This window comes from Micromys minutus (genome assembly GCF_963924665.1).
Source record: "Micromys minutus genome assembly, chromosome: 31".
In the NCBI taxonomy this organism is placed as follows: Eukaryota; Metazoa; Chordata; class Mammalia; order Rodentia; family Muridae; genus Micromys; species Micromys minutus.
The window spans coordinates 18016046-18040539 of record NC_137966.1 but is presented as its reverse complement, the minus strand read 5'-3'; the positions used below and the strand labels follow the sequence as shown (position 1 = coordinate 18040539).

The window sequence follows — 24494 nt, the reverse complement described above, 5'->3', positions numbered from 1 at the left end:
TGGAACTCTCTCTGTAAACCAGGTTAACCCTGAACTCAAAGACTTGGCTGCCTCTGCCTCCTGAGTGTACCACCACTGCCCAGCTACACCCAGCTTTTTAATGCTTGGCAAATTGAAGAAAAAAAAAAGGTATCTTTTAAAGTTTTAAATTATTTATTTACTGTGTGCGGAGGCAGGAGTGACATAGCATAGAGCTATGTAGAGGCCAGACAACAAGTGGGTAGTCATTTCTCTCTCTACACCATGAGGGTCCTGAGGATTGAACTCAGCCTGTCAGGACTGGGAGCAAGTACTTTTACCCAGTAACCCATCTCATTAAGCTGCTATTTTTATTATTTTTAGTTGTATGCAGGGAACGTGCATGTGAGTACAGGGACCTGTGGAGGCCAGAGGTGTTGATCTCCTGGAGCTGGAGTTACAAGCAGTTAATTGTAGGCCACCTGGACTTAGAATTGAACTTGGTTCCTCTATAAGAGCACTATATGTTCTTAAACTGCCATACTATCTTCTATTCCCTGTAATGCTAGAGTTAGTAAAACATGGTTACTAGAAAATTTTAAATTGCTTATGTGCATGCATTGCATCTTCCTAAATGCTAGTCTTAGTCTGAATCAGTCTTTACACATTAGTCAGAATAAGCCCATGAAGTATCAGTCAAATCATAAATAGTCAGGATTTGAGGTAGCTATATTCTATCATTTTACTACAAATAATTAGTAGTATTTGTAGCCTCTGGCTACAATATCTTTTTTTTTTTTTTCTGTCTACTAATCAGTACACAACCTTGTTTTGTTGTGGTTTTTTGATGTGTGTGTGTGGGGTGTATACAATCTTGTTTTGTTGTATTTTTTTTTTTTTTTGGTGTGTGTGTGGGGGTATATGTTTAAAGACACTTCATTTAACATATATTCTAGTTCTGCTTAATTTAACTAAAAGCCAAGCCTACACAAAACTCATCTGATACATTTTCTCAGGCACTGTGGCAATGCAATAATCTGAAAATATCTCTTATACTCCAGAGTTTGGAACTTTTGCTGGACCTCATAGCCAAAGTTAATACCTTAATTAAAAACTTAGCACTTAAGACTGCTATCCTACTGTGAGCTCACACTGATTGTTTAAACTGTCTTTAAGAAGACAATGTAATATTCCTTAACTTGCCTTGGGTTTCCCAAATCATCAACATTACAACCTAATTCATAGCTATGATCTTAGATTATGCATACTTCCATGCCTCCTACCCAGATAATGTATCATTTGCTGAAAGCAGCAAATATAGAGGTTGAAAGAAATTTCTTAAAACCTCCAACAAAGTTTGAAAGCATCCAAAATACTGGTTGATGAACAATGGTGTTTGTTATATGGGTTGGTTGGGATCAGTAGGAACCAGAGACTTGACTCCTTGTAAAACTAAGTTTTCTGTAACTTTACCTCATGTGATGTCTTCTGTGCTATTCAATAAAGACGAAGTACCCTTTGTTAGGTACAGACAAACACAGCTTATACAGCAGACACAGACACAGAAACACACACACACACACACACAAACAAACTTTCATAAGACAGCCTTTGAGCAGCCACAGATTCAGACAACAAAGGACGGAAAACATAAGAAGCATGAAGTGCAGAATTAAAACCTGAACTTATGGGGCTGGAGAGATGGCTCAGCGGTTAAGAGCACTGACTACTCTCCCAGAGGTCCTGAGTTCAATTCCCAGAAACCACATGGTGCCTCACAATCATCTGTAATGGGATCTAATGCCTTCTTATGGCACACAGGTCTACATGCAGATAGACCACTCGAACATGAAAAAACAAACAAAGCGTGTTTTCAATTAAAGGACTCAAAGGGGGAAGTGCTTTTATTTCCTTTTTTAATGTGACACTGATGATTACTGGTGATTCCAAGTTAATCACTAATGGGTATAGTTCACACAAAGGACATCAAATCTAGTTTTACTTAGAACACTGGATGGCACTTCAACTCTACCCTTAGGACCCTTTTAAACCACAAAACCACTAACACTATGCATGCAACAAAACATTTTGTAATAGGTTGCTCTTAATTCATCTCAGCTAACAATGCACAGGATCCATATGTCCATGAATAAATGACAAAATACAAGTATTGATTTTGGAAAAGAAATACTGACCAGGTCCAATTTCCAATGCAAAAACCTGTGGCCAATGAAACTCAATTGTAATTCTAATCCTTAAAACTCCTCAAAAATGTCATGTCTCCCTTCTTGTAATCCCAGCACTTGGCAGGCTGAGGTAGGAGAGTGGTCATGGGTCTGAATGTAAGGCCCTCCTGGGTTCAGAGGGAGACCCCGTCTAAACATACAAAAGAAGGGTCCATGATTTGGCTTATAGGTGTTTGTCTGTCAACCCCGAAGACCTGAGTTTGAGAGCCAAAAACCTACAAGCTGGAAGACCTGACTCCTGAAAGTTGCCCTTTGACCTCCACGAGTGCCCAACACACACACAAATACAAAACAGAGAGAGCTTCCGTTTCCACGTGTAATAAATCCAAACTTCATTGATGACCTTGGTGACTTGGATCTAGCCTGTCTTTCAAAAGTCTTCTTCACCTTGCTGGCCGAAGTGCCTTTCAGTTCATCTACACCAGTCTCTTTCTTTACTCCACCATCGCCTTTCCTATCCTCACTGCCCAGAGGCAAACACTATAATTCTGTTGGGCGCTCTTGTTGCTTTACCGGGCATTTTGTCGCTTATCTGTACGTCGGTTGTCAGAGTGGAAGCTGTGTGAACGCAGGAAGAGCTGGTGTGGGTCCCAGCTCCATGCATGCCCGGGCAGCCTAGGGCAACGGTGGTAACCCGTGCTCAGCACGCCTCGCTGGCCTGAGGGAGCGCAAGCACCGCCGTGCTCCTCCCCTCCAGCCTTTCCCCAAGCTGAAAAGTCTGGGGTACACCACTTGCTCGTCTCACACCCGCAACGGGCCTCCACTGACGTCACCCAAGCTCGTTACGTGAGGCGCGAAGCCCCGCCCTAAGCCGCGAGGCCAGGAGCTTGGGCCTTTCTCCAAAGCCTTCCCGTTTCCTCTAGACAGCTAGGGGCTGAGGCAGCTGTTCCAGCAGCAGCGCTCGGCCGGTGAGCGGCCGAACCTATGGTGAGTCACCTCTGAGGCTTCCAGGCGGCTTCCGGTGGGACCCCTCACACACTCCGAGGCGGGAGCTGGGCGTCGAAACCTTCGGCCCGCGTGACCCAGCCGCGGAGCTCCGCCTTCACCCCCTCGCGGTGGGTGCCGGGAGCTGTAGGCCCCTGCCTCAGGGAATGCTGCGGGTACGCCGAAGGACTACAAATTCCAGGGTCCTCTCCGTGCGGGGGCGGTGTGTGCTGCGAGCCCTCTGGTAGAGGGGCTCCTCGGAGCACCGGCCGGATCCTTGCCGATTTCTGTCCCTCTGGCCTCAGGCTCCTGGATTCCGAGGTAAACGGAGCTGGGTTGGCGCGGTGGAGTCCATTCCCTCTGAAACGCTACGCAGAATCAGGGCAGTTGATTTCGATGTGGCTGCAGCTGCGGGGCTGAGAGGGATAGCATTTCAGGGCCCCGAGCCACGGGGCCTGCAGACAGGATATCAGCCACAGAAGGGCCAGCCCACTCGGGTGATTATCACGCCTCAATACATTTCTGTAAGGGAAGGCTGTGTGTGCCATTTCTCCTCGGGGTATAGAGGGTAGAGGAACGGCGGTAGGTCCCGGAGGATCCCTGAGGCAAGCCTTAGAGACCCACGGGTGACCTTGGCTGTCTTGAAGGAGGCCGTCTCGCCCTCCTTCCCCCGCCGGTTTGCAGGCTCTACTTGGCGCTCCGGCAGGACGTTAGGAAGGTGATGGGCTGGCGAAGCCCCAAGCCATCCAGGACCTTGGAGGAGGTGGGTCTCCAGGGGCCTCTCAACAGGTGTCAAGGAAGATGGAGTAAACAGGGTAGGATCCTCTGCATCAGAAAGAACCTGGACTTTCCCCATCCCCCCAGGGTCTGATTATTTATGGGGTAAGGCCCGGAAATCTGCATTTAGCAAGCTCTTCAGAAATTCTCTTGCACACCTGGCACTGAGCGCCTGTGTAAGGAGTAGGGATCAGGGCCTCTGGGGAGAGGGCATTCGGTAGTTTTTACATCAGTTTTGTAGTGTAAAAAACTGGGCATGGTCTTGGCAAATAGGCCTGCTCGGTCTGGTGCTTAGCTTCTCGTCGCTGCTGACCAGAGTTGGGTGGGAAGAAAGAGGCGAGCCAAGAAGAGTCTGCTCTTCTTGCTCTCTACTCATAATAAGAAAGATATTTTCAGTCATTTACTGTCTCGAGGACCTCCTCTACCCTGACATTTAATTAGGAAGAATTCAAAGTATACAAAAACCGTTGAATTTCACCGTGTACAGCCATGTCCTACCGCCTAGAATGTACGTGTAAATCGCCCTTTACGGTGTGCCTGTCCATCGGTCTTTTATTCTCACGCATGCCAAAGTACACTGCAGATAACAGTATATTTCCATTCCTAGTAAAGCTTGCATATTATTAACTAGACCTAGAAATCTTGTTGCTCATTGATTTTTTTTTTTTTTTTTTTTTTTAACCCTTGGCTATTTGAAAGTCAGTCCGCCTCCTAACCCTGAAGATCCAAAGGGTTTTGGAGGGTTTCTGTAGGATGTGTTTTGAGAACCAGGAAAGACCTTTACATGGATGTTGAGAAGACTTAATTAAGTTAGCTGACCAGAAGAAAGAGGGAATGTGTAAAGAATATTTCAGGGAACAAAACTGTTTTGAGAGAGAGAAAATGGAATGTGTCCCAGAGGCCTGGTTGTCCCAGCAGATTATGCTGGCAATAATTAAAGTGAGTTGTCTGCTTGTTCAGCCCTTGGCCTTGTTCTCTTGGCTCTTTTGTATGTCCCAAGCTTGCCCAGTTTGAACCTGCTGGTGCCGAGAATGTTTTCTAAGCCTTAGAACAGGGCTGAAGTGCACAGTTGGTGACCTCACAGTTACAGCTTTGAGTCCCACAGGCCTCTCTGTACTTGGCTCTGTGGCTGTGAACACCAGACTGTCACACACACTTTCTTCATTCGAAAGGGAGAAGAAGAGACAGGCTCTGTGAAATTCTCTGCTTTCAGAAACTCTACTCAGAGGGGGGGAAAAAGTAAAGAGCGTGCACTTTGGGAGATGAGGCAGTAAAAGTTTTGTCATTTATGTTAAGGTGTCTGTCTGTCTTGTAAGTGAAAGATGTTCTAGTGAGAAGTCAGCATGTGTGGAGTTCTCCAGAGTTCTTGGTTTTTCCTGGTGGGAGATGGAAGTGTGGATGGGAGGTTTCTTGTCCTACGAGAACTTGGAAGTAGACTGAACAACATAGAAAAGGACCCATTTCTGTGAGGCACTGTGTCTTGTAGGAGAGACTGCAGTGTGGCATCCCACTGCAGAGGTCACAGCTTTATGCCTGCCTTACAGCTCCTCCCCCTCCCAGAACTGCCACCACACAGTTCTGAGCCTTTGGCCCCTTGGGCCTACCTGCTGCCTCTTGAGTCATCAGACAACTCAAGTGATAATAGGATCCTGGGACAAGTATTCCTAGATTTGGAAATGGCAGACTACACTGAAGGTTCCTCTTTGTAACTCTGGAGCTTTGTGACAAGCCATTTCCCTTCCCAAAAGCTCTTGTGCTACATTTATGCAGAGAGCAGCACCCAGACCAGATGAAGACCTGTGTCTGCTCTAAGTGCCAAAAAGATTCCAGTTCCTTCATGACTGACAAAAGAAAGAACATGAAACTACCTAACACAAAGAGGTCTTTAAAAACCAGCCTGGCAGTGCATCCTTGCATTCTCAGCTACTCTGACCTTTGACCGGTGAGGTGGGAGGATTGGTTGCTTGAACCCAGAAGATGGGCGGGGGGGGGGGGGTGTTGGTTTCCAAAAACAGTTATTCTCCCCTTGAAAGCAGTTGTAGTGCATTTTATTTATAGAAAATAATTTTTTTTTAAGATTTATTTATTTATATGAGTACACGGTAGCTGTCTTTAGACACAGCCGAAGAGGGCATCAGATCTCATTACAGATGGTATTGAGCCACCATGTGGTTGCTGGAAATTGAACTCAGGACCTCTGGAAGAGCAGTCAGTGCTCTATCTCTCCAGCCCAGAAAATATTTCTTGTCACCATGCTCCTAATGTGTGTGTGCTGAGAATCCCTTACAGGTCTGTCCACTGGGTGGTCTAGCTTGTCAGTTCTCTCTCTCTCTCTCTCTCTCTCTCTCTCTCTCTCTCTCTCTCTCTCTCTCTTCCTCCCTCCCTTCCTTCCTTTCTTCCTCTTCCCCTTCCTCTTCTTCCTCCTTCTCCTCCCAAGTTTTTTGAGATTCTCTGTGTATCCCCGGCTGTCCTGGAACTTGCTCTATGGACCAAGCTGGCCTCCAACTCCGAGACCCACCTGCCTCTGCCTCCTGAGTGCTGCTACTGAAGACAAGCACCGACGCCACTGTCAGCTGCTTGTCGGCTCTTAACTACAAGGTGTCCAGTTCAACTCCTGAATGTGCCTGAGAAGCCACATAATCAATAAATGTTAATTTAGTCTAAACTCAGATCCACTGTGTGCTGTGCCTGGGATGTAGAGGAAACACAGTGGACGTAGGTAGTAAGGTGGCAGGGTTGTTGGGTGGTATTTGAGAAGAGTCTATACTGCTTGGTGAGTAGTTGTTATGGTTCAGAGATGCTAAGAGTTGGGGGAATGGCAAAGGACACAGTGTCCTTTGTGTATTTATTGTTGCTTCTTGGCTAATTCTCACTTGACATCTGCATCTGCCTAAGATAATGGTTCTGATTCTATGGGTTGCAACCCTCTGGGTATCAAACGATCCTTTCACAGGGATCATGGATGACCATTGGAAAACACAGATATTTACATTTTGATTTATAACAGTAGCAATGAAAATATTAGTTATAAAGTAGCAATGAAAATAATTTAATGGTTTGGGGGGGTCACCACACATGAGGCACTACGTGAGAAGGTCACAGCATTAAGAAGGTTGGGAACCACTGCTCTAGGAGGTAACCTAGGTATAGCCCTTCAAGCAGAAAAAGTAGCAAGAGTTTCTAAATAAGAACAAAGCAGGCCTCACACCCTAAAGTAGCAGGGGTTAAAGGGAAGGAAGCCCGCAGAAGTGGGAGCTCTCCTGGCCTCACTGTGGTTATCCCTCCTTGGCGCTGACTGCAATTCAAGGAGTGGCATTCTTTTTTGTTTTGAATATTGGCCATAAATAACCTTCAGAAAGAAGACAGTGACATCTACCTCAGGTGTTGCCGTGCTCTGCCTCTGGAGCTGAGGGTAATGGCCATTTGGGTTAGGAGTAGCATAGGGCATCCAGGGAGGTAAATTCCAAATCTCATGGACTCATCTATTCAGCAGGTATGTATAGATAAATGGTCCAGAGACATGCAAGGTGCAGTGGGTGGGGCTGGGGTAGACTGAAGGAAGTTTGGGACATGAAGTTTGGGACATAGGGCTGAACCTACCTTTTCTCTCAAACCTTGGCCATCAGATGAGTTAGGTTTTGTTTGTGTTTTGTTTTGTTAACCACAGAATTAGAAGTACTGGTCAAGGTTTAAAAGAAAATTTTAAATTGTCAGAGTTGGAGAAAGGGCTCTATAGTTAAAAGCACTGGCTGCTTTTCCAGCACCTATGGTAACTCCAGTTCCATGGCATCCTACACCTCTTCTTGCCTCTTCAGGCACTGAACGGATGCAGTGCACAGACATACCTGCAAGCAAAATCCCATACACATTAAAAAAAAAAAAAAAAAAAAAAGGCAGCTGACGTTAGACCACCAGGAGAGGTTTGTGAGCCTCCTGCTGGCTTTACCTGTTCTGTAAATTCTACTCCAGGTCCCCAGGTGGGACTATAGTTATGTGAGTATTGGGACTGTGAACTGAGTGATTACTCTCAGGTGCAGTGAATTGTCTGATTAAGGAGTCACTTAGAAAAGAAAGCTTGGCTAATGTTGGTTTCACTGATAGAACTGGCCCATGTTCAGACCTGAAGAACCCTGCCCTGTTCAGGGAAGAACTCAAATGATCACTTCTGAGCTCTCAGATTTCCCAGGCGTCCTGTGTCCCTTAAGGTTCCAGCCTTAGTTTTGGCCCTTGGTGTAGGCAAGCTCCGATTCCGTATATGCATGGCTTACCTGTTTGGCCTCCAGATTACCTACACTATGACCTGTTTCTCTGTGGCTTCAACCTGGCCAAAAAGGAACTGTACCCAGCACTGCCAGAGGTACCCAAATACTGTAGGTTCTCCCCTCTGACAGTCACCTATTTGATGATGACACAGCACACAGTGCAAAGGGAGACTGGGACAACCTAACCCTCTCCCATTTCCTAATTACCCCAGCTGTGTCCTGACTGCCTCCCAGCCCTCGGTGTGGGATGCCTCCTAGGATCCCCTTTCTCCAGTCTGCTCTGGGGACCTTTGCATATAACTTTTTGCCTGGACCTTCTTCCCACAATATGTAGTTCACCTTTGCCTGTGCTGAAATATTCTATGTTCAGTGAAGCCTTTGCTGTGTTGAATTAAGCTCTGTAGGTCTCTCTCCTTCCCTAATCCTTATTCCTCTGTCACTGTGTCTCTCTTTATAGTTCCCTCTCCCCGGTCTGTTGGGAAATGTTTCCTACCCAGTTGCTTAGGAACGTGTCTGACACCTAGCAGACAGTGTTTTTTGGCTGAATAAAATCAGGTACTGCCCTTAAATAAAAACAGGTTTCCTGTTGAGCTTATCAGTGCTGAAGGCACAAACCCATGGGGTGTACACATTCTTCTCTCTCGAAATACAGTTTGGAATGGAGTTGAATCCTCAGGTGTACAGTCATTGGATTAGTTCTGAAGTCAGCTAGTAGAGCAAAGAGTTCATGAAGTCATACTGCCCTTTAAAGTCCTTGAATGGCCTGTGAGCTCTGAGAAATGTGGAGAGACTGCAGCCCAAGGAGACTTTTCGTTTTGTGTCCTATTTTCTTTCCAGCCCTGCTTTCATAAGAAAAACAGCTAGGCAGCGAGACTTCACCCTTTTGGTTCGTGGCGTGGTGAAATCCAGGTAAACTTAAGGGCAGAGGATGTAATTTCACTGGTGAAACACTTCGTTGGGGGAATAAGACCCCACCCATGTTTGGTGTCGAGTCATTGTTTTTGAGACAGGGTCTTATACAGCCCAGGAGGACATCCTCAGACATTCTATGTAGTTGAGACTAGCTGTGATCCTCCTGCCTCTACCTTCCAGATACTTACACTTGGACCATCATACTGGGCAACTGTGTACTTTGACCACTTTGGAGAGAGTGACAAGGGAGCTAGAGGGCTGGGGCGGGTGTGTTAGGAGTTTGTCAGGACGGCTGGGTCCTGCTCTGCCCCAGCAGCCAGAAAAGCTCCATCACTGAGCCCACTCCCCGCCCTGCTGCCTCTGAGCTCTGCTGTAGTCTCCAGGAGTTCACGTGGCTCCTGCTTGGCACCTGAATGAATGTTAGCTGAGACTTCAGAGTCAGTTACCTCTGATGCTTTTCTAGCCAGAAAGGTGGAGATATCTGCGTCAGAGAGAAATGTACACATGCCGGTGACAATTCCAGATGTGACCACATTCCCATTTCCCAAATCCAGAGCTATCGTGACAACTGATGTGAGTAAAAATTTCCAGGATCCCATGTCTACTTCAAGCACTAGGAATTGAGCTCAGCTTCTGCCGAGTTACAGAATGCATGTGAAATGCTGTTGCCTTCCACTCCTATTGCACTGTGATTCCGTGTTTTGTTCCCTGGTCACCTTTGCGGACATCTGTGCCAGGGTCCACAGGGCAGGCTGTTGATAAGATCCCACTGTGACCCTGGACTAGGCACATTTCTCTCAGGTTTTTGTGTCACACCTTGTGTCTTACTGTGTAGTCTGGCTGGTATGAAAAAGTAGACCAAGCTGTCCCTGAACATACAGAATTTAATATCATTCTTAAAAGTGTATGCTAACATACAAGGTTCTGTTTTTTAAAAAACAGTTGAAAAGGCAGTTGACAGCAACTTAAAGAGTTGTTGAGGTCTGACTCAGGTCTGCTGTTCTGTGGTATTTTCTTTTAGCAATCGCTGTGACTTCTAAAAGTATCCAGTATTAGCAGTGACACATCTCTGCAGCTTATCTTCCCCCAAGCAGAACTTTCTCTCGAATAGTAGAGGAAATGTAGAGGAAATGATCTCTTGCATGAGCGATCAGTATCTGAAAGATGATGTCACCTCATTCTTGTGAGAGAATGGTTGGAGAGTGAGCACTTACTGGGCTATGGGAAAGAAGGGAGCCCAGAGTTGTTTAGTTCCTGGTGGACCGAAGCTAACTGTAATTCCTTTCAGGAGATGTGATGCCCACCTCTGGCCTCTGCAAGCACCAGAACACATATGGCATGAACTGACACACAAGTACATACACATAAAACATAGAAATCTTAAAAGCAAGAAACTTGCACCTGGTGGCTATGACTACATGGTTAGTTGTGAATACGTGGTTTGACGGCACACCGGGGTCTTGTGTGTTCTCCTTGGTCAGAATAACAGTTTTAATCTCACTTAGAACCTGGTTAAAATAATCCAGAGGCTTATTTTGTGTCGGTTCACTGCAGGCAGATGTCAGGACTTTTCCCCCCTAAGGTTCCATTTTGGTGGCTTAAGAGATGGGTCTTTAAGCTTGTGGTGTTTCTAAAATTACCTTTCAGTCACCATGGCCTGACTTGGAACAGGTGCTGACGACTTGTTTATCTCTACTTGTGCCTGCAGCTGTAGCTCCTTCTCCATTCTTTGCTCTTCATTTCCTCTTCTGTGGACTTCCATCGGGTTCTGTGCCAGCAGCAGAATAGATAGAAGCAAGCTCCTGAGCACAGAAACAGCTCAGAGAGCAGGGCAAGGGCACAGGACCAACCATCACCTGCCTCAGGCCCAGTAACCTCATCACCGTAGAGTATCATGTGTCCCTTGGGGATATGCTTGCCTGCCCTCCTCCATCAAGTGATTTGCTGGCTCTCCATGCAAGACCTAGCCAACTTGACAGTTTGCCAAAAGCCCTGGGCTGTGATCCAGAAGAGAGGTGGGAGTTACTCTACAAAACCCAGGAAAATGCAGTAAAAGATGCTTATGACATCTGAGAGGGAGAGTTCTTAGAAGCCCTTTTCACCAGAACTCACTCATAGTCTGAGCTACCTTTCTGGTTTGAAAAATAATAATATTTAACAGTTTTGAGCATTTGGAAGAAGGAGCTTGTGCTCATAGAAAAACTAGAATCTATACATAAGTAAAAGGCTTCTGCATTTGTAGTTTATACAGACAAACCTCTCAAGATCTCCCTATCCAGAGAACACCGCTGAAGGAGGGTCTCTCTGTTCTTTACTGTTTGTATTCAGATCCTAGTCTGTACTGTTTTCCATATTTGCTAAGAGCAGGTGTCCTTTCAGGTTTGCATGTAGTTACTCTGTAGCTGCTTTGGAGTTAGCCATCCTTTTGGCTGAACATCAAGACAGTGCACACAGATACCTTTGCCTGTGGGAATTGCTGCCCTCAAAGTGGAATACACCTAGAAGCACAACTTTCCTCCAGAAAAGTAGAATTAACTGGCTCCCTCGTGGCCTTTTCTTTGATGTCACAGGAAGTGAAAGGAGTTTGCTGAGAGCACTGGTGACAAATCATTAGCATGTCAGTGCACAGTTATTGTCCTCATCTTGGCCTGGTCTTATTTTGATTTGACTTAGTGGAGCTTGGTGGAGAGGAAGGTGGTGTGGGCCTGAGACATTGGTGGCCCTGAATTCACTTTGAACCTTTCCTTTCTGTCCCCATGGTGGGCATCTGTGTCAGCGTGGTAAGTGCTCCATCAGTATTCCATACAGCAGCCTCTGCAGTCATGTGTCCACACTGAAGGGAGGGCTGGGATTGTGTGGCCTCAGTCCAGGGCCTCTTTCTATCTGTCTGTCTGTCTCTGTCTCTCTCTGTCTCTGTCCCCCCCACTTTGTATATACTGCTGGAGATTGAACCCAGGAAGGACCCCGCTCATATTAGACAAGTATTCTGCACTGAACGACACCCCTTCCCTTTTTTTGGTGCCCTTAATTTTTTTGAGAGGATTTCAGTGTAGAGTCCCACAATAGCTTCTGTTGATAAAATTCCTTTTCTTGGGGAGACATAAATAAATAATGTCTACCCACTCATGTGGTCCCAACAACAAGCTATGGTGAGATTCTACCAAAGTTTATTCTGGGTAACTACTGAATTTATTAGGCTTATTTACAGAGCTTGGTGCATAGTAACCTTAAAAAGCAGCCATACTGGAAAGTTTGCATCCAGCACAAACGATTCTTCCATAGTCAGGAGAGATGGCTAGGGTCTGTTTTTAAACAACAAAAACATTTACCCTAATTTGTCACCTGGAGAAAGCCATTTAATTGGAAAGTTAATAGAAGTGTTTCCATTTAATTGGAAAGTTAATAGATAGTTCATTTCCTAGACAGATGTATGCTTTTAGGCCCAAGTAACACTAGTTTTTAATGCTAGATGTTTTTTGTTTTTTTAAGATTCACTTATTTTACTTATATGAGTACACTGTAGCTGTCCTCAGACACGCCAGAAGAGGGCATCAGAACCCATTACAGATGGTTGTGAGCCACCATGTGGTTGCTGGGAATTGAACTCAGGACCTCTGGAAGAGCAGTCAGTGTTCTTAATGGTGAGCCACCTCTCCTACCGCCTTAATGCTAGTTCTTTTCTAATAATTGGAAGTTGTTTACCAATCATTGACTAAAGCAGGTTTATTTCTACCAGTGGAACAGTTAGAGGTGTTTGGAGTCTCCGTGGCCATCCTTCATGTGTGGTACATTTCTCCATGGTTGCCACATTACTGTAACCATGTCCTATAGCTCAGCAGCAGCAGGAAGGAAAAAAGGGTCTGTGGTCTAGACTGAGCTTCTGTCAGTGCCTCCATGGCCAGGCACTAAGGCCAGCATTGACCAGAGCTTAGTCAGATAGTCATGGGAACTGCAATTAGGGCTGGAGTGAATTAGTTAATCCACTGATTTCATAACAGAAGGAAAAACACAGGAAGGATGGCTTTGGGTACAGGGAGCTGTCTGAGCCACCTACTCCATGAGGCTGTCATACTTTACAATCTGTCACTACTATTTTCAATGTGACATACCATAGCCTTGATTTCATTAGGAGTGGATGTTTCTTTGTATTAGTAGTTCAATTAAAAGCATCGTCTGAAATAACCACTACTTGTTACCTGCATAAAGCCTGTTCTACCCAGTATGTGGAGTTTAGTTCTGCCTCATAAGAACATCATTTTCCAAAACAAGTCAGAGACTAAGGATAGGGTTTCAACCATTATCCTGATGCTAGAGTACCAGAAGACAGGATCTTACGATGTAGCTCCTGGTTTCCTGAGTTTTTACTTTTCATTACAAGAAATTGAACCTATTGCTTCATGCATGCTGTCTTAGGGTTTTACTGCTGTGAGCAGATACCATGACCAAGGCAACTCTTATAAGGACAACATTTAATTGGGGCTGATTTACAGGTTCAGATGTTTAGTCCATTATCATCAAGGCAAAAACGTGGAGGCATCCAGACAGACATGGTGCAGGCAGAGCTGAGAGTTCTACATCTTCATCTGAAGACTGCTAACAGAATACTGGTTTCCAGGCAGCTAAGTCTTAAAGCCCACACCCACAGGGACATACCTGCTTCAACCATGCTACACCTCCAAATAGTGCTACTCCCTGGCCAAGCATATGCAAACTTTAACAAATGCTAAGCAAATGATCTGCCACTGAGATTTCAGAAGCCTGGGGCTCAGAAGGTCTGAGCCAGTCTTCCCTGACCTGCTGTATCTTGAGATCTGAGGTTTGAAGCTTAGCAGTTGTCCCTCTAGCTGGTTCCTCCTGCAAGCCTCTAGGCTGCTGTCCTATGCAGCCAGCACAGCCACTTTGTCACTGTTTCCTCTTTCTTCCTGTTGCCTTCTGGGCTTTGAACAGGGCTGGGTCTAGACCCCAAAACACTGATTCTTCTGGTTTTGTTTTTAATGGAACCACTGAGTAGTTGTTGGAGTGTGTGCTGACTCAGCTGTGATACTAACCCTGGTGGCTAGTTGTTTGTTCCAAGAGCAGTACCAGCCATCTGGATCTCACCCCACATGGCCTTCCTTCAGATGGCCACCACATAAGCCTATGTTAAAACATACTGTGAGGGTATTTGGGAAATCAGTATAGGACAGCTATGCGATGTTACCCAGGGCCAGTCTGATCCAATGATACACTAAGGGTGGTAGTGCCCACTGGTTGTAATGACCCATCACATTGCATGGTCTCCTGCCCTGCTCAACAAATGGGAGGCTATGGGTGAAGGCAGAATGTCCTGCCAGTGGCCACGGTGGATGGGGCGGCAGTTCTCTGAAGTGGCAGTGGTAGTGAAATGATCCTGGGAATGCAGCTCTGCAGTTATGCACCCCACTTCCATGCCACTGGATCCAGGGTAGAATGCCTTCCCAGGGGTGTTGCTGACTTGGGGAGCTCTAAGCAATAAGAGCACATGTCTTAAGAGGGCAGTCCAACAGGAGAGATCTAGAGGATTTCTCACAAAGGCGATGACCTGTGCTATTTTGGAAATGGATGTCACAGGGGTGAGCTTTCAGACTAGGGTCTAACTATCTGAATGTCTCTGAGGTCATTGCAGGTGACCACAGGCACCATGATCAGGGATCAGATAACTAACTCCAGGATAGAGGCATGTGTTTTTTGTTTTTGTTTTTGTTTTTGTTTTTTTTGAGAAAGAGAGACACAGTTTACAGGGTTTCTCTGCAGAGCCCCAGCTGTTTAGGAACTTGCTCTACAGTCTGGGCTGACCTGGAACTCAGAGATCCACCTGCCTCTGCCTACGTGTACACCACCACCTGGGGCTCATGTAACAGGTTCTTTTTAGTCAATGTTCTTGTGGGCCAACCCCTGCCGTCCAGCAGAGGACATTTATCTACCCTCTGGTAACCTTCCTCCCATTCTGAGAGGAAGGCAAATGAATTAACTAAGGCTCTGTGTAGGAGCTGGATTTAGTAAGGTTGCTGCAGGAGTCCTTGTCACAACTGCTTGTTTAATTTGAAAAGCTTGCACAGCAGCAGGTGCCTCCCTGGGGTGCAGTTCAGGCAGAACAACAACAGACTCCGATTTCCCTGGGGAAACCTAAGACTCTAGGTCTCTTTGGCAGTGGAGAATTGACCCTGCGTTCAGTCTAGTGGGGTCTCTCCAGTACAGTGGTGTCTTTTGCAGCCTGAGGGCAGGAAGTCAGTCTAACTTATAGTGGAGCAAAGACCTCGACTTCGCATCGTACTGGTATTTGCAGGGATGCCTCAGAATCAGGCTGAAGGAACGCACTGGAGCTGAGGTGGATCAAGGCAGGGGCACCGACCTACACCAGTCTTTCCCACTACACAAAGCAGCACACACATAAAGGTAGTAAAAATTAACTTTATTCTCTTTTATGTTTAAAATTAGATTTGATTTTTTTTTTTTTTTTTTTTTGCTTGTTTGATTGGTTTTGGTTTTTCAAGACGACAGCTTCTCTGTCTATCTCTGGCTGTCCTAGAACATTTTCTTTAGACTGGGCTGACCTCGAACTCAGAGAACCACCTTCTTCTCTCCCCACCCCCCCACCCCCAGGATCAAAGCTATTCACCACCAGCAGCACCTAGCTAAAGATATGTTTTTATTAGTCAAAAGTTAATGGCTAGCCAGTAAGATGGCTCTGTGGGTAAAGATGCTTAACATGCAAACCTGATGACTGAGTTCTCCTCCAGAGCTCACAGAAAGGTGGATTGAGACAGCTGACTCTAGAGAGTTGTCCTTGGACCTCTATCCACATGCCATGGCATATGAACACAAACAATAAAGTTTTTAAAAGTTCATAGCTACAAGAGCTTACCAAAATGAGTATGGTGAAAAAACTTTCTATGAGTATTCATAAAAACCGTTACACAAAAAAAGGTTATTAAACTAAACACAACTTAAAAAAAAAAAAAAAAAAAAAAAAAAAAAAAAAAAAAAAAACAGCTGAAGTCTTTTGCATTTACCAGTCATCCTGTGCAGTGGGGTTCTATTGAATTTTAGTATATGTGCTGCCAAAGCAAGCACAACTTTATTAATTCTTAGTGTGTGTGTACATAGCGTTTGAACACTGTATGGTAAAATATGTAAGGCCTGCAAGAAAACCTCAAGATTGATAGCCACATCAAGGCTGATGGCAGTCTGGGAGTAAAGCATGTACACAGTTGTAGTTATTCAAGTTACAGTTCACACTAGTTGTTTTCCCTGCTCATGCCCAGAAAAACAACTGTCAGAGGGCTGGAGACATAGCTCAGCAGTTAAGAGCACTTGCTGCAGTCATCAAGACCATAGTTCAGATCCCAGCACCCATCAGGTGGCTCACGAATGCTTATAACCACAGCTCAAAAGACTGACACTTTCTTCTGGGCTCCAAAACCACCCATTAGCAAACAGAGACACAAGCACACCTTTTGTTTGGAATGCTGTTGCTGGAGGTGTTAGTGGCAAAGTGCATGTAAAGCATTTAAGGTCCTCAGTTCCCTCTTCTGTGCTCTGCACCTCCCCCAAAGAATTACCAGTACAAACAAACTGGTGACTAGGCATTCAGAGATAGTGTTGAATACAAAGTAATTCCATATTACAGGGGAACAATTTTTGTTTCTTGGTGTGTTGCTGCTAGTAACTTCTTTGTATTTATCTTCTGTGTGAGGGTTTGTGTGCACCACAGTACTTGAATGGAGGTAAACAGATAGCTCTGAGTCGGTTCTTCACTTTTTATGGGTTCCAAGGATGAATCCTAGGATCCTAGACTCACATAACACATACTTTCACTTACTGATCCATCTTCATGGACCACCGGTTTAGATTTAAAAAAGAAATGTGTATGAGAGTTGGGCAGGGTTTATTACATATGTGCATGGGGCCTGTGGATGACCTAGGTTGGATTCTCTAGAACTGGAGGGTTGTGAGCTACTATGTGGATGCTGAGAACTTAACTAGGGCTCCTAACTGCTGAGCCATCTCTTTGACCTGTGGTTTGGATTGTTTTTGAGGCCTTGTCTTACTCTGTAGCTCAGTTTACTTCAAGTTTATAGCAGTCTTCTGCCACAACCTCCCAAATGCTGAGTCACCACTGTTAAATTTTGTTCTATTGGTAAGTATTAATTGGATTTTGGAAATCTGCCATTGTGAACTCAATATTTATTTATTTATTTATTTTTAGTGGTGGTGATTGAACCCTAGGACCTTGCATCTGTAAGGAAATTGCTCTCCCTGAGCTACACCCCTAATTTTTAAATATGTTTTGTTTTTTTTTTTGTTTTATTTATTTTTTCTTTTGGAGACAGGGTTTTGTGTAGCCCTGGCTGTCCTGGAACTAGCTCTGTAGACCAGGATGTCCTTCAACTCACAGAGATCTTCTGCCTCTGCCTACTGAGTGCTGGGATTAAAGGCTTGCACCACTACTGCATGGCCAAACTACTTTTTAAAAATTCCTTATCAAGTACTTAAGAGATATTTTTTAATACCATATTGAGAGATAATCTGTTTGAAGTCCTCGATAATCTGGTGTAAAGAAATCCACAGAACAAATGTTTGGAGAACCATTGGTCTTGTAGACCTGGAAAAAGTCATGTCAGCAAGTCCCTCTGAGCCTTGTCCTCTCTGTCACCTTTGGCCTCGTCCCCTCAGTTCTTGTCTTCAGTCCCGTGGGAACTTGTGCCCAGAGCTGACCAGGCCGACTGCCCCAGTAGGTCTCAAGATTCAAAATGCTGCTTTCCTCTCCTGAACTTGGTAGAGCCTTCTCACTGGCACTCTGGGAAACAAAGACTATGGTTGCCTCTGCTGCAGTATGTAAGACGGCTTCAAACAGGGAGTTAAGCTTGCCTCCAGAAGCCACAGCTGTGCTGGCCAGGAGCCACACACTCTGCTGTCACCCGCTCAAGGTGCCCTGTATCAGCAGACTGCTGCTGGGCTCTGCCTGGGCTTAGGATCTACTGCACTGCACAGGAAGCTGAGAGCCAAGCAGAAAGCCCGAGGCAGTTCTCAGGCCCCTGAGGTCGTACTTGAAGCTTTGCTGGGAAGAGACACAGAAGAAAGTCACTGAACCTGGCAAACCAAGAGTCCAGACCCCATTTCTTTCTCACTTTCCATCTCAAGTGGGTTTTGGTTTTGTTTGTTTTGACCACAACAGCAATTTGTTTTAGTGATAAAACACCATAATTAAAAGCAACTTGGAGAGGACAGAGTTTATTTTAGTTTACACCGAGGGAAGCCAGGACAGGAGTTGAAGGGGAAACCTTAAAAACAAACAAAATCAAAAAGCACTACCCACTGGTCTGCTGCTAAATGGGGGTTATTACTGCCCAAGGTTATTTCGGCCACGCCCACATCAGTTAGAGGCAGTTCTTCAGTTGAGGGTCTTGTTTCCCAGGTGCCAGGCTGACAAGATGAGCCATCAAACAAGGCAACACTGCCTTCAGGCAGGGTCCTGCTGTGGAATCCTGTTCTTTTCAGAGTGCAGCCACGTGCTACATAGTGTTTGTGAAGCTTGGGTTGTATATACAACAGGATCCCTTAAGTGTTTCTATAATCTGTGGCGTTTATACTACAGTGAACTGCCTAGCAGTTTATTTGTAGGAATGATTTCCCACTGTTAATTACATTTGGTGCTTTTAATATGTTACTAGAGCATTATATCTATCACCATGATATAACTGCAGAATGCCCCTCCGCAGGACCCCCCCACACACACACGCCCCACACCCCCCAGATGTACTAGAGATTGGGTTCTGACTAGGCCTGGGGAAGGAGGTTTCTCATACAGGAAGGTAAGGACTCTGACATGCTCCGGCCCTGGACTGGAGGCCAGATCTCTTTGCTGTCCATTCTGTTTACTGGCTACAAGGAAGCTCTTTTCTTCTCTGAGGAAGCAGGAAAGGAAATGGAGTTCTGGTGCTTTGCTGACCCCATGTTACAAGATTGTGGGGGGTTTTTGTTGTTTGTGCCCCCTTGGAGCTGAGTCATATTCTACATGGTCTGGGTTAAGGGTTGGGGAATAAAGCAGTTTTGCTTGAATTCATAGCTCTGTAGTGTTCCCTGAGTTTTGGTAGACATCTCAGAATGTCAGCTCCATCCTTGTTCCTGTGAAAACCCCCATCTGGAGTTCCTCAGAGAAATAGCTCAGTCTGGTGGGTGGGTGTGGCCAAGCAAAGGTAGAGTGTGCCAGTCCCTGGTAGAGCTTCATACAGAGTGAGGGAAGCCAGGCAGGGTTGTTCAGCGGGGGCACCCAGCAAGTTTCCATTCTATGACTGTCACTTGGAACAAGCAGTAACCAGAGCAGCCAAATGAAATGCTCATGGCATTTCAGACTCAGGCATTGTCTGTAGGTTGGGGCTGTGAAATGTGGGGGTAGCTTTTTATAGTACTAGTCCTATAATCTGAAGTAGTGGGCCTGCATAAGGAAAGCTGGTCTGAAGCTGCAGTTGGGTGCAGGCCAAGTAATAACTTCCAGCAGAAGGGCATGAGGGTGTTAGGCCATATTGATCAATTTGTCATAGTTAGGATCTTACTGCTGTGAAGAGACGCCATGACCACAGCTCTTACAAAGGAAAACATTTCATTGGGGCTGGCTTACAGTTTCAGAGGTTTAGCCCATTATTGTTATGGCAGAAACCATGACTATATGCAGACAGATATGGTGCTGGAGAAGAAGCTGGAAGTTCTACACCTTGATCCAAAAGCAGCAGGAAACTGGACTGTACCACTGGATATGGCTTGAGCACATGTGGGATCTCAAAGCCTGCCTCCACAGTGACACTTCTCTAGCAAGGCTGCCTCACCTATGATTCTACCCTTTACGGACATTCAAACACGAATCTATGGGGCCATTCCTATTTAAATCATCACAAAATTGACCCCAAAGCTTGGATCTGATCCCTCTGCCCCTGCCCAATTTGTTAAACTTAGGAAGCAAGTTGTCCTGGTGTGTGCCTATAATCTTAGCTAGGCAGGAGGATAAAGAGTGGGAGGCCAGACTGGACTATACAGTGGGATTCTATTTCAAAGGGGGGAAAAAATCAAAGTGGCTTGGTACTTCTTTGTTTGGACTTACTGTAAGGGCTCTAGGCTTTGCTAGAAATGTCATTTTTACTGAACATACCATAGTACTGGAGTTTTCTTATTTGTTACTACTTTTCAGTTAACAAAAGGCAGTCCCCAGTGACTAGTCTTCTGTTAAATAGAGTGAAGGCCAGACCTGAGTGTATCTGTCTCTCCACCAACACCTTACAGCAGGCACTTCGGACATTTGATGAAAGGAATAAAACGAATTGTTTCCCTCGACTGACTCTTTCCTTTTCATACTTTCCAAGCAAAACAGGAGAGAAGCCAGTGCCAGACACCAGCCCACAGCTGAGTCCTCATACTGTCAAGCATGGGAATGGGGTCTGTGGGTGGAGAATGGTGGGCACAGAGGACCCAGCAGCTGTGCCACTGGGGGAGGGGAGTGAAGTGGTTAAGCTGTGAGTAGGCATGGGGAAATAGCTTGCCCAGAAGCCCGGGGTTAAAGGTGTTGCTTTCTCTTTCCCTGAAATAGCTTCCTAGATCTGTTTCAGCTGAATTAGTCTCACCTGCTTCTGTTCTGTGTGCACCAGAAATCTGAGGTAAGAAATCACCCCTTTCCAATCCATGTTGGAGCAGTCTGTGGTAGAAGTCTGCCCTTCCGTGTTAAGAGTTGGGAGACTCTTGGGTGCCAGGCTAACTTGGGTAGGGTAGCTGGGGTTAGGTTCCCAGGCAGGATTGCTGGGCCTTGTCAGAGTTCTGTCCTTACCCTCCAGCTTCCAAAGAAATGTGGGTGACCATGAGCAGGATAAAGGATGGTAGCTCTGGTGGGTTGTCCTTGGCAGAGGTAGAATATCCCAAGTGTCAGAGGGAGCTCAGTGGTTGCTGATACTCCCAAGGGTACTGCTGGATCTAGCCACCAACCCTGATCCTCATACTTTTGAGGAAACGAAAGGGTGGAACAGCTCTGAGTTTGAGCCAGGAAATCCCTGAGGAGCCAGAGAAAATACTTGTGTGCTCAGGTTGATGGGTTCTGAAGATTGTCACATGGCCTTGCATGGAAGCAAAGAGCTAAATTTGTTTCTCCTCCAGATCTAGGAGTATCAGCAGCAAAAATGTCAAATGAACCACCCCCTCCTTATCCAGGAGGTCCTACAGCCCCACTACTGGAGGAAAAAAGTGGAGCCCCACCTACCCCAGGTAAGGATGTTAAATTGTCACTGGTAGAGGTCTGGGTAAGGTCCACAAACGGGACTGCTGGACCAGTACCCTGTCATTGGCTCTTGTGTAAGGGTCTTTCTTGATCTCTGCCTTCTGGGGTCCCTGTCACAGCTCTCAATTCCAAGTATAGTTGAGGCTTTTCAAATCCTGCTTCAGAGTCACCCTGTGTCCTGCTTGTGTGTAGAGATCAGCTGAGCCATCTTCTTTCTGTCCATTTCTATCCAGGCCGCACATCTCCAGCTGTGATGCAGCCACCACCAGGCATGCCACTGCCCTCTGCTGACATTGCTCCCCCACCCTATGAGCCGCCTGGCCATCCAGTGCCCCAGCCTGGCTTTGTGCCCCCCCACATGAATGCAGATGGCACCTACATGCCTGCAGGTGAGTTGAGACCCCAAATTCACTATGGAAAGTCATCAATCTTTCCATATAAAATGAAAATGGTGGCTAGGAGGAACTTGCCATCTACCAAGGAAAAGTTCTAGTGGTTTATTCTAAGAACATGGTAGGTGGGAGCTTTTCCCTTTTAAGGAATAAGTCCCCAGTGGAGGCCTGGACCTTTGTTTACCAGCTCACTGGCCCTACACTCAGGCCCAAAGTGTGTGGTTCCTGCAGTATCTGGAGTTTGGTTGGTCTTTAGTGCTTCAAACATTGACTTGCAAAAGAAGCTTTGTATGCATGAGAGGAACAATATTTTCCTTGCAGGCAGAACAGCCTGGGGCAAGGAAGTGGAATTGAGCTATGCTTCTAGCTCTCTGCCACGTCTATCTTGGACTCTGATGTGGTAGGGATCAAATGGGTCATTATAAATGGCACCTTGAGCCAAGGCCTCAGCAATAAGGCCTTTTCTTGTTGACACACTGGCCCTCTTGGGGAAGACAGTGAGAAGCTGTAAATTGTGCTTTGAGTGTTGGGATCATATGCTCTGTGTTCCCAGCCAGCCAGTGACCTCTCTGTGTGTTGTTCCAGGCTTCTACCCTCCTCCAGGCCCTCACCCACCTATGGGCTATTATCCACCAGGACCCTACCCACCAGGGGCCTACCCTGGCCCTGGGGGCCACACGGCCACAGTATTGGTCCCATCAGGGGCAGCCACCACGGTGACAGTACTGCAGGGAGAGATCTTTGAAGGTGCACCAGTGCAGACAGTGTGTCCTCACTGCCAGCAGGCTATCACCACCAAGATCTCCTACGAGATAGGCCTGATGAACTTTGTGCTGGGATTCTTCTGCTGCTTCATGGGGTAGGTGTGGGGCACTGGTAGGTGGTGGTGCTGCTGGGGCTCTACTTGCTGCCTGAGCCTGCTCAGGCCTCAGCCTGTCTCTGTCTTCAATTCAGGTGTGACCTGGGCTGCTGCTTGATCCCCTGCCTCATCAATGACTTCAAGGATGTGACGCACACATGTCCCAGCTGCAAAGCCTACATCTGCACATACAAGCGCTTGTGCTAACGGAGCCAGACTTGGACTTCCCCACCTATGAGTCTGGCCCCATGTGCTTTGCTCCCCATGCTCAGTGGTCACTATCCCCCAACCCCCACTTAGGGTTGGAAGTTTTGCCACTGCACCCTGGAAATCCTGTCCTCACCTTGCCCTTCCCTGAGCATCCGACTCTTCCAGCAAAAATTCTGTTGGATTTAAGGCCAAGGGCCAGTGGGTGGCATGGGGTGGCATTGATCTTGTGTGTTGCTTGGACATTTGCAATTCAGAAGACAAGCTAGAGAGGCTCTCTTACTGGGGTCCTCATTTCTCCTTTTCTGTATAAGTATAGGTCCAGGCTGGTCCTTACTCTTCCTGGGACCAAAAAGCGCCCAGAGGCATCAAGAGGTCCCCAGACTAGGGCCTACAGTGAGGGTTGTGCCTGGAAACACAGTTCCTGACCTGGAATGAAGTCAGGGTGTCATCTAAAGTTAAGTGGACCCAAGCAAAACAGGGTCTTAAGGCCTGGGTTTAAGTGGGGCTTGTTGTCTGGGGTACCAAGATAGGGAAAGAAATAATGACTGCTAACCATGGACCTCAGAACTCTCAGGTATGGATACATCCAAGAGCTGCCTGGTCTAATGCAAAGAGGATGCTGGGCTATGTAAGCTCTGGTGACCAAGAACTTGCCCCTGTTCTCACCTAGCTTCCTGAGTCAGTGTGCAGATCTCCTTTCTGGCCACATCTCTGTGAACCCCTATATTTTCTGGGGCTGGAAGGAATGAAAACCCATGAGCCTGTTGTCTACTTGTGTGTCTGTGCTGTGTGTAGGTGCAACGTGTGCCTAGTGGCTTGTCGCCATGGCGGATCAGAAGCACCTCCTTGTAAGTTCATTGGTCTCTGGAATAAGTGCCAGCCTTTTTTGCCATAGTTGACTTGCTTCCATATTGGAGCTTCTCACTAGGAACAGCTGTGGAACTGGGAACCAGGAAGAAGTCACAAGTGGTGGGAGTATCCTAGGGACATGAGTCGTGCCCAGGGTGTAAACCCAAACCTGTCCATCTCTTGAATAGTCTGTGGATATGCCCATATGGACGCTGTGATCCTGCTGCTGTCCCTCTCCTGGTCTCACACACTGCATGGCCTCCTATCACTGTGAACTGTGGCCTGGTCCCAGTTTGTAGTTTCATTAAATTGGCCCTTTCACTTCCCTGCCCTGGGCCTCTGCTGTCTTGCCTGGCTTCCTTCTTTTCTGAAAGACAGGGTGGGACGACAGGTAGTCTAGTGGCAGGAGCCTGGGCCTGGGAAACAACACATTTAAAGAACCCAATTACACCAAACCAGAATTCTATATAGACCGGTCCTGGGGGAGCCCAGCTGTTCTGGGCCAGGGTACTGGTTTCTACCGTGTGCATAATTAGATGTCCAGGCTGCAGAACCTGAGAACTGGAGCCCTGTCCTAGCTGAGTGACCTCCTAACCGATAGCTATTGCTCTTTTCTCCTTAAACAAGACAACACTACTGGACTAAGATGTTATAGTCTGAAGATGACACTCCGAAGTCTCGGCACTCAGTTCTTGGTAAAAATCAATCTTCTGAAGTGTGAAGGTGGTGGGCTCAAGTCTTTTTGAGTTCCCCTGCTGTTCTACCATTTTTTCACACAAGGACTTTTATAGGAATAGATTCCTACTAATAAAAATATTTAACTTCACA

General features: G+C 46.3%; 1 protein-coding gene across 3 annotated transcripts; it reads left to right on the top strand.

Moving 5' to 3' along the window:
* The first annotated feature begins 1987 nt into the window (after positions 1 to 1987).
* Positions 1988 to 24492, top strand: CDIP1 (cell death inducing p53 target 1). Of its 3 annotated transcripts, none has more exons than XM_080942448.1 (6): positions 1988 to 3131; positions 20679 to 20745; positions 21236 to 21343; positions 21590 to 21745; positions 22334 to 22607; positions 22703 to 24492. In XM_080942448.1, the coding sequence occupies exons 3-6, from the start codon at positions 21259 to 21261 to the stop codon at positions 22812 to 22814; spliced, it is 627 nt and encodes a 208-aa protein (XP_080798574.1). In that variant the 5' UTR covers positions 1988 to 3131; positions 20679 to 20745; positions 21236 to 21258; the 3' UTR covers positions 22815 to 24492. The 3 variants fall into 3 exon arrangements, with proteins under 3 accessions (XP_080798574.1, XP_080798572.1, XP_080798573.1); XM_080942446.1 differs by lacking the exon at positions 1988 to 3131 and adding an exon at positions 3278 to 3449; XM_080942447.1 differs by lacking the exon at positions 1988 to 3131 and adding an exon at positions 3685 to 3891.
* Positions 24493 to 24494: the final 2 nt, after the last annotated feature.

Bases quoted from the DNA above. Each gene is read 5' to 3' on its own strand.
- CDIP1 (XM_080942448.1), top strand. From the start codon at position 21,259: ATGTCAAATGAACCACCCCCTCCTTATCCAGGAGGTCCTACAGCCCCA. The intron at 21,344-21,589 runs GTAAGGATGTTA...ATTTCTATCCAG, and splicing joins TGGAGCCCCACCTACCCCAG to GCCGCACATCTCCAGCTGTG. The intron at 21,746-22,333 runs GTGAGTTGAGAC...GTGTTGTTCCAG, and splicing joins TGGCACCTACATGCCTGCAG to GCTTCTACCCTCCTCCAGGC.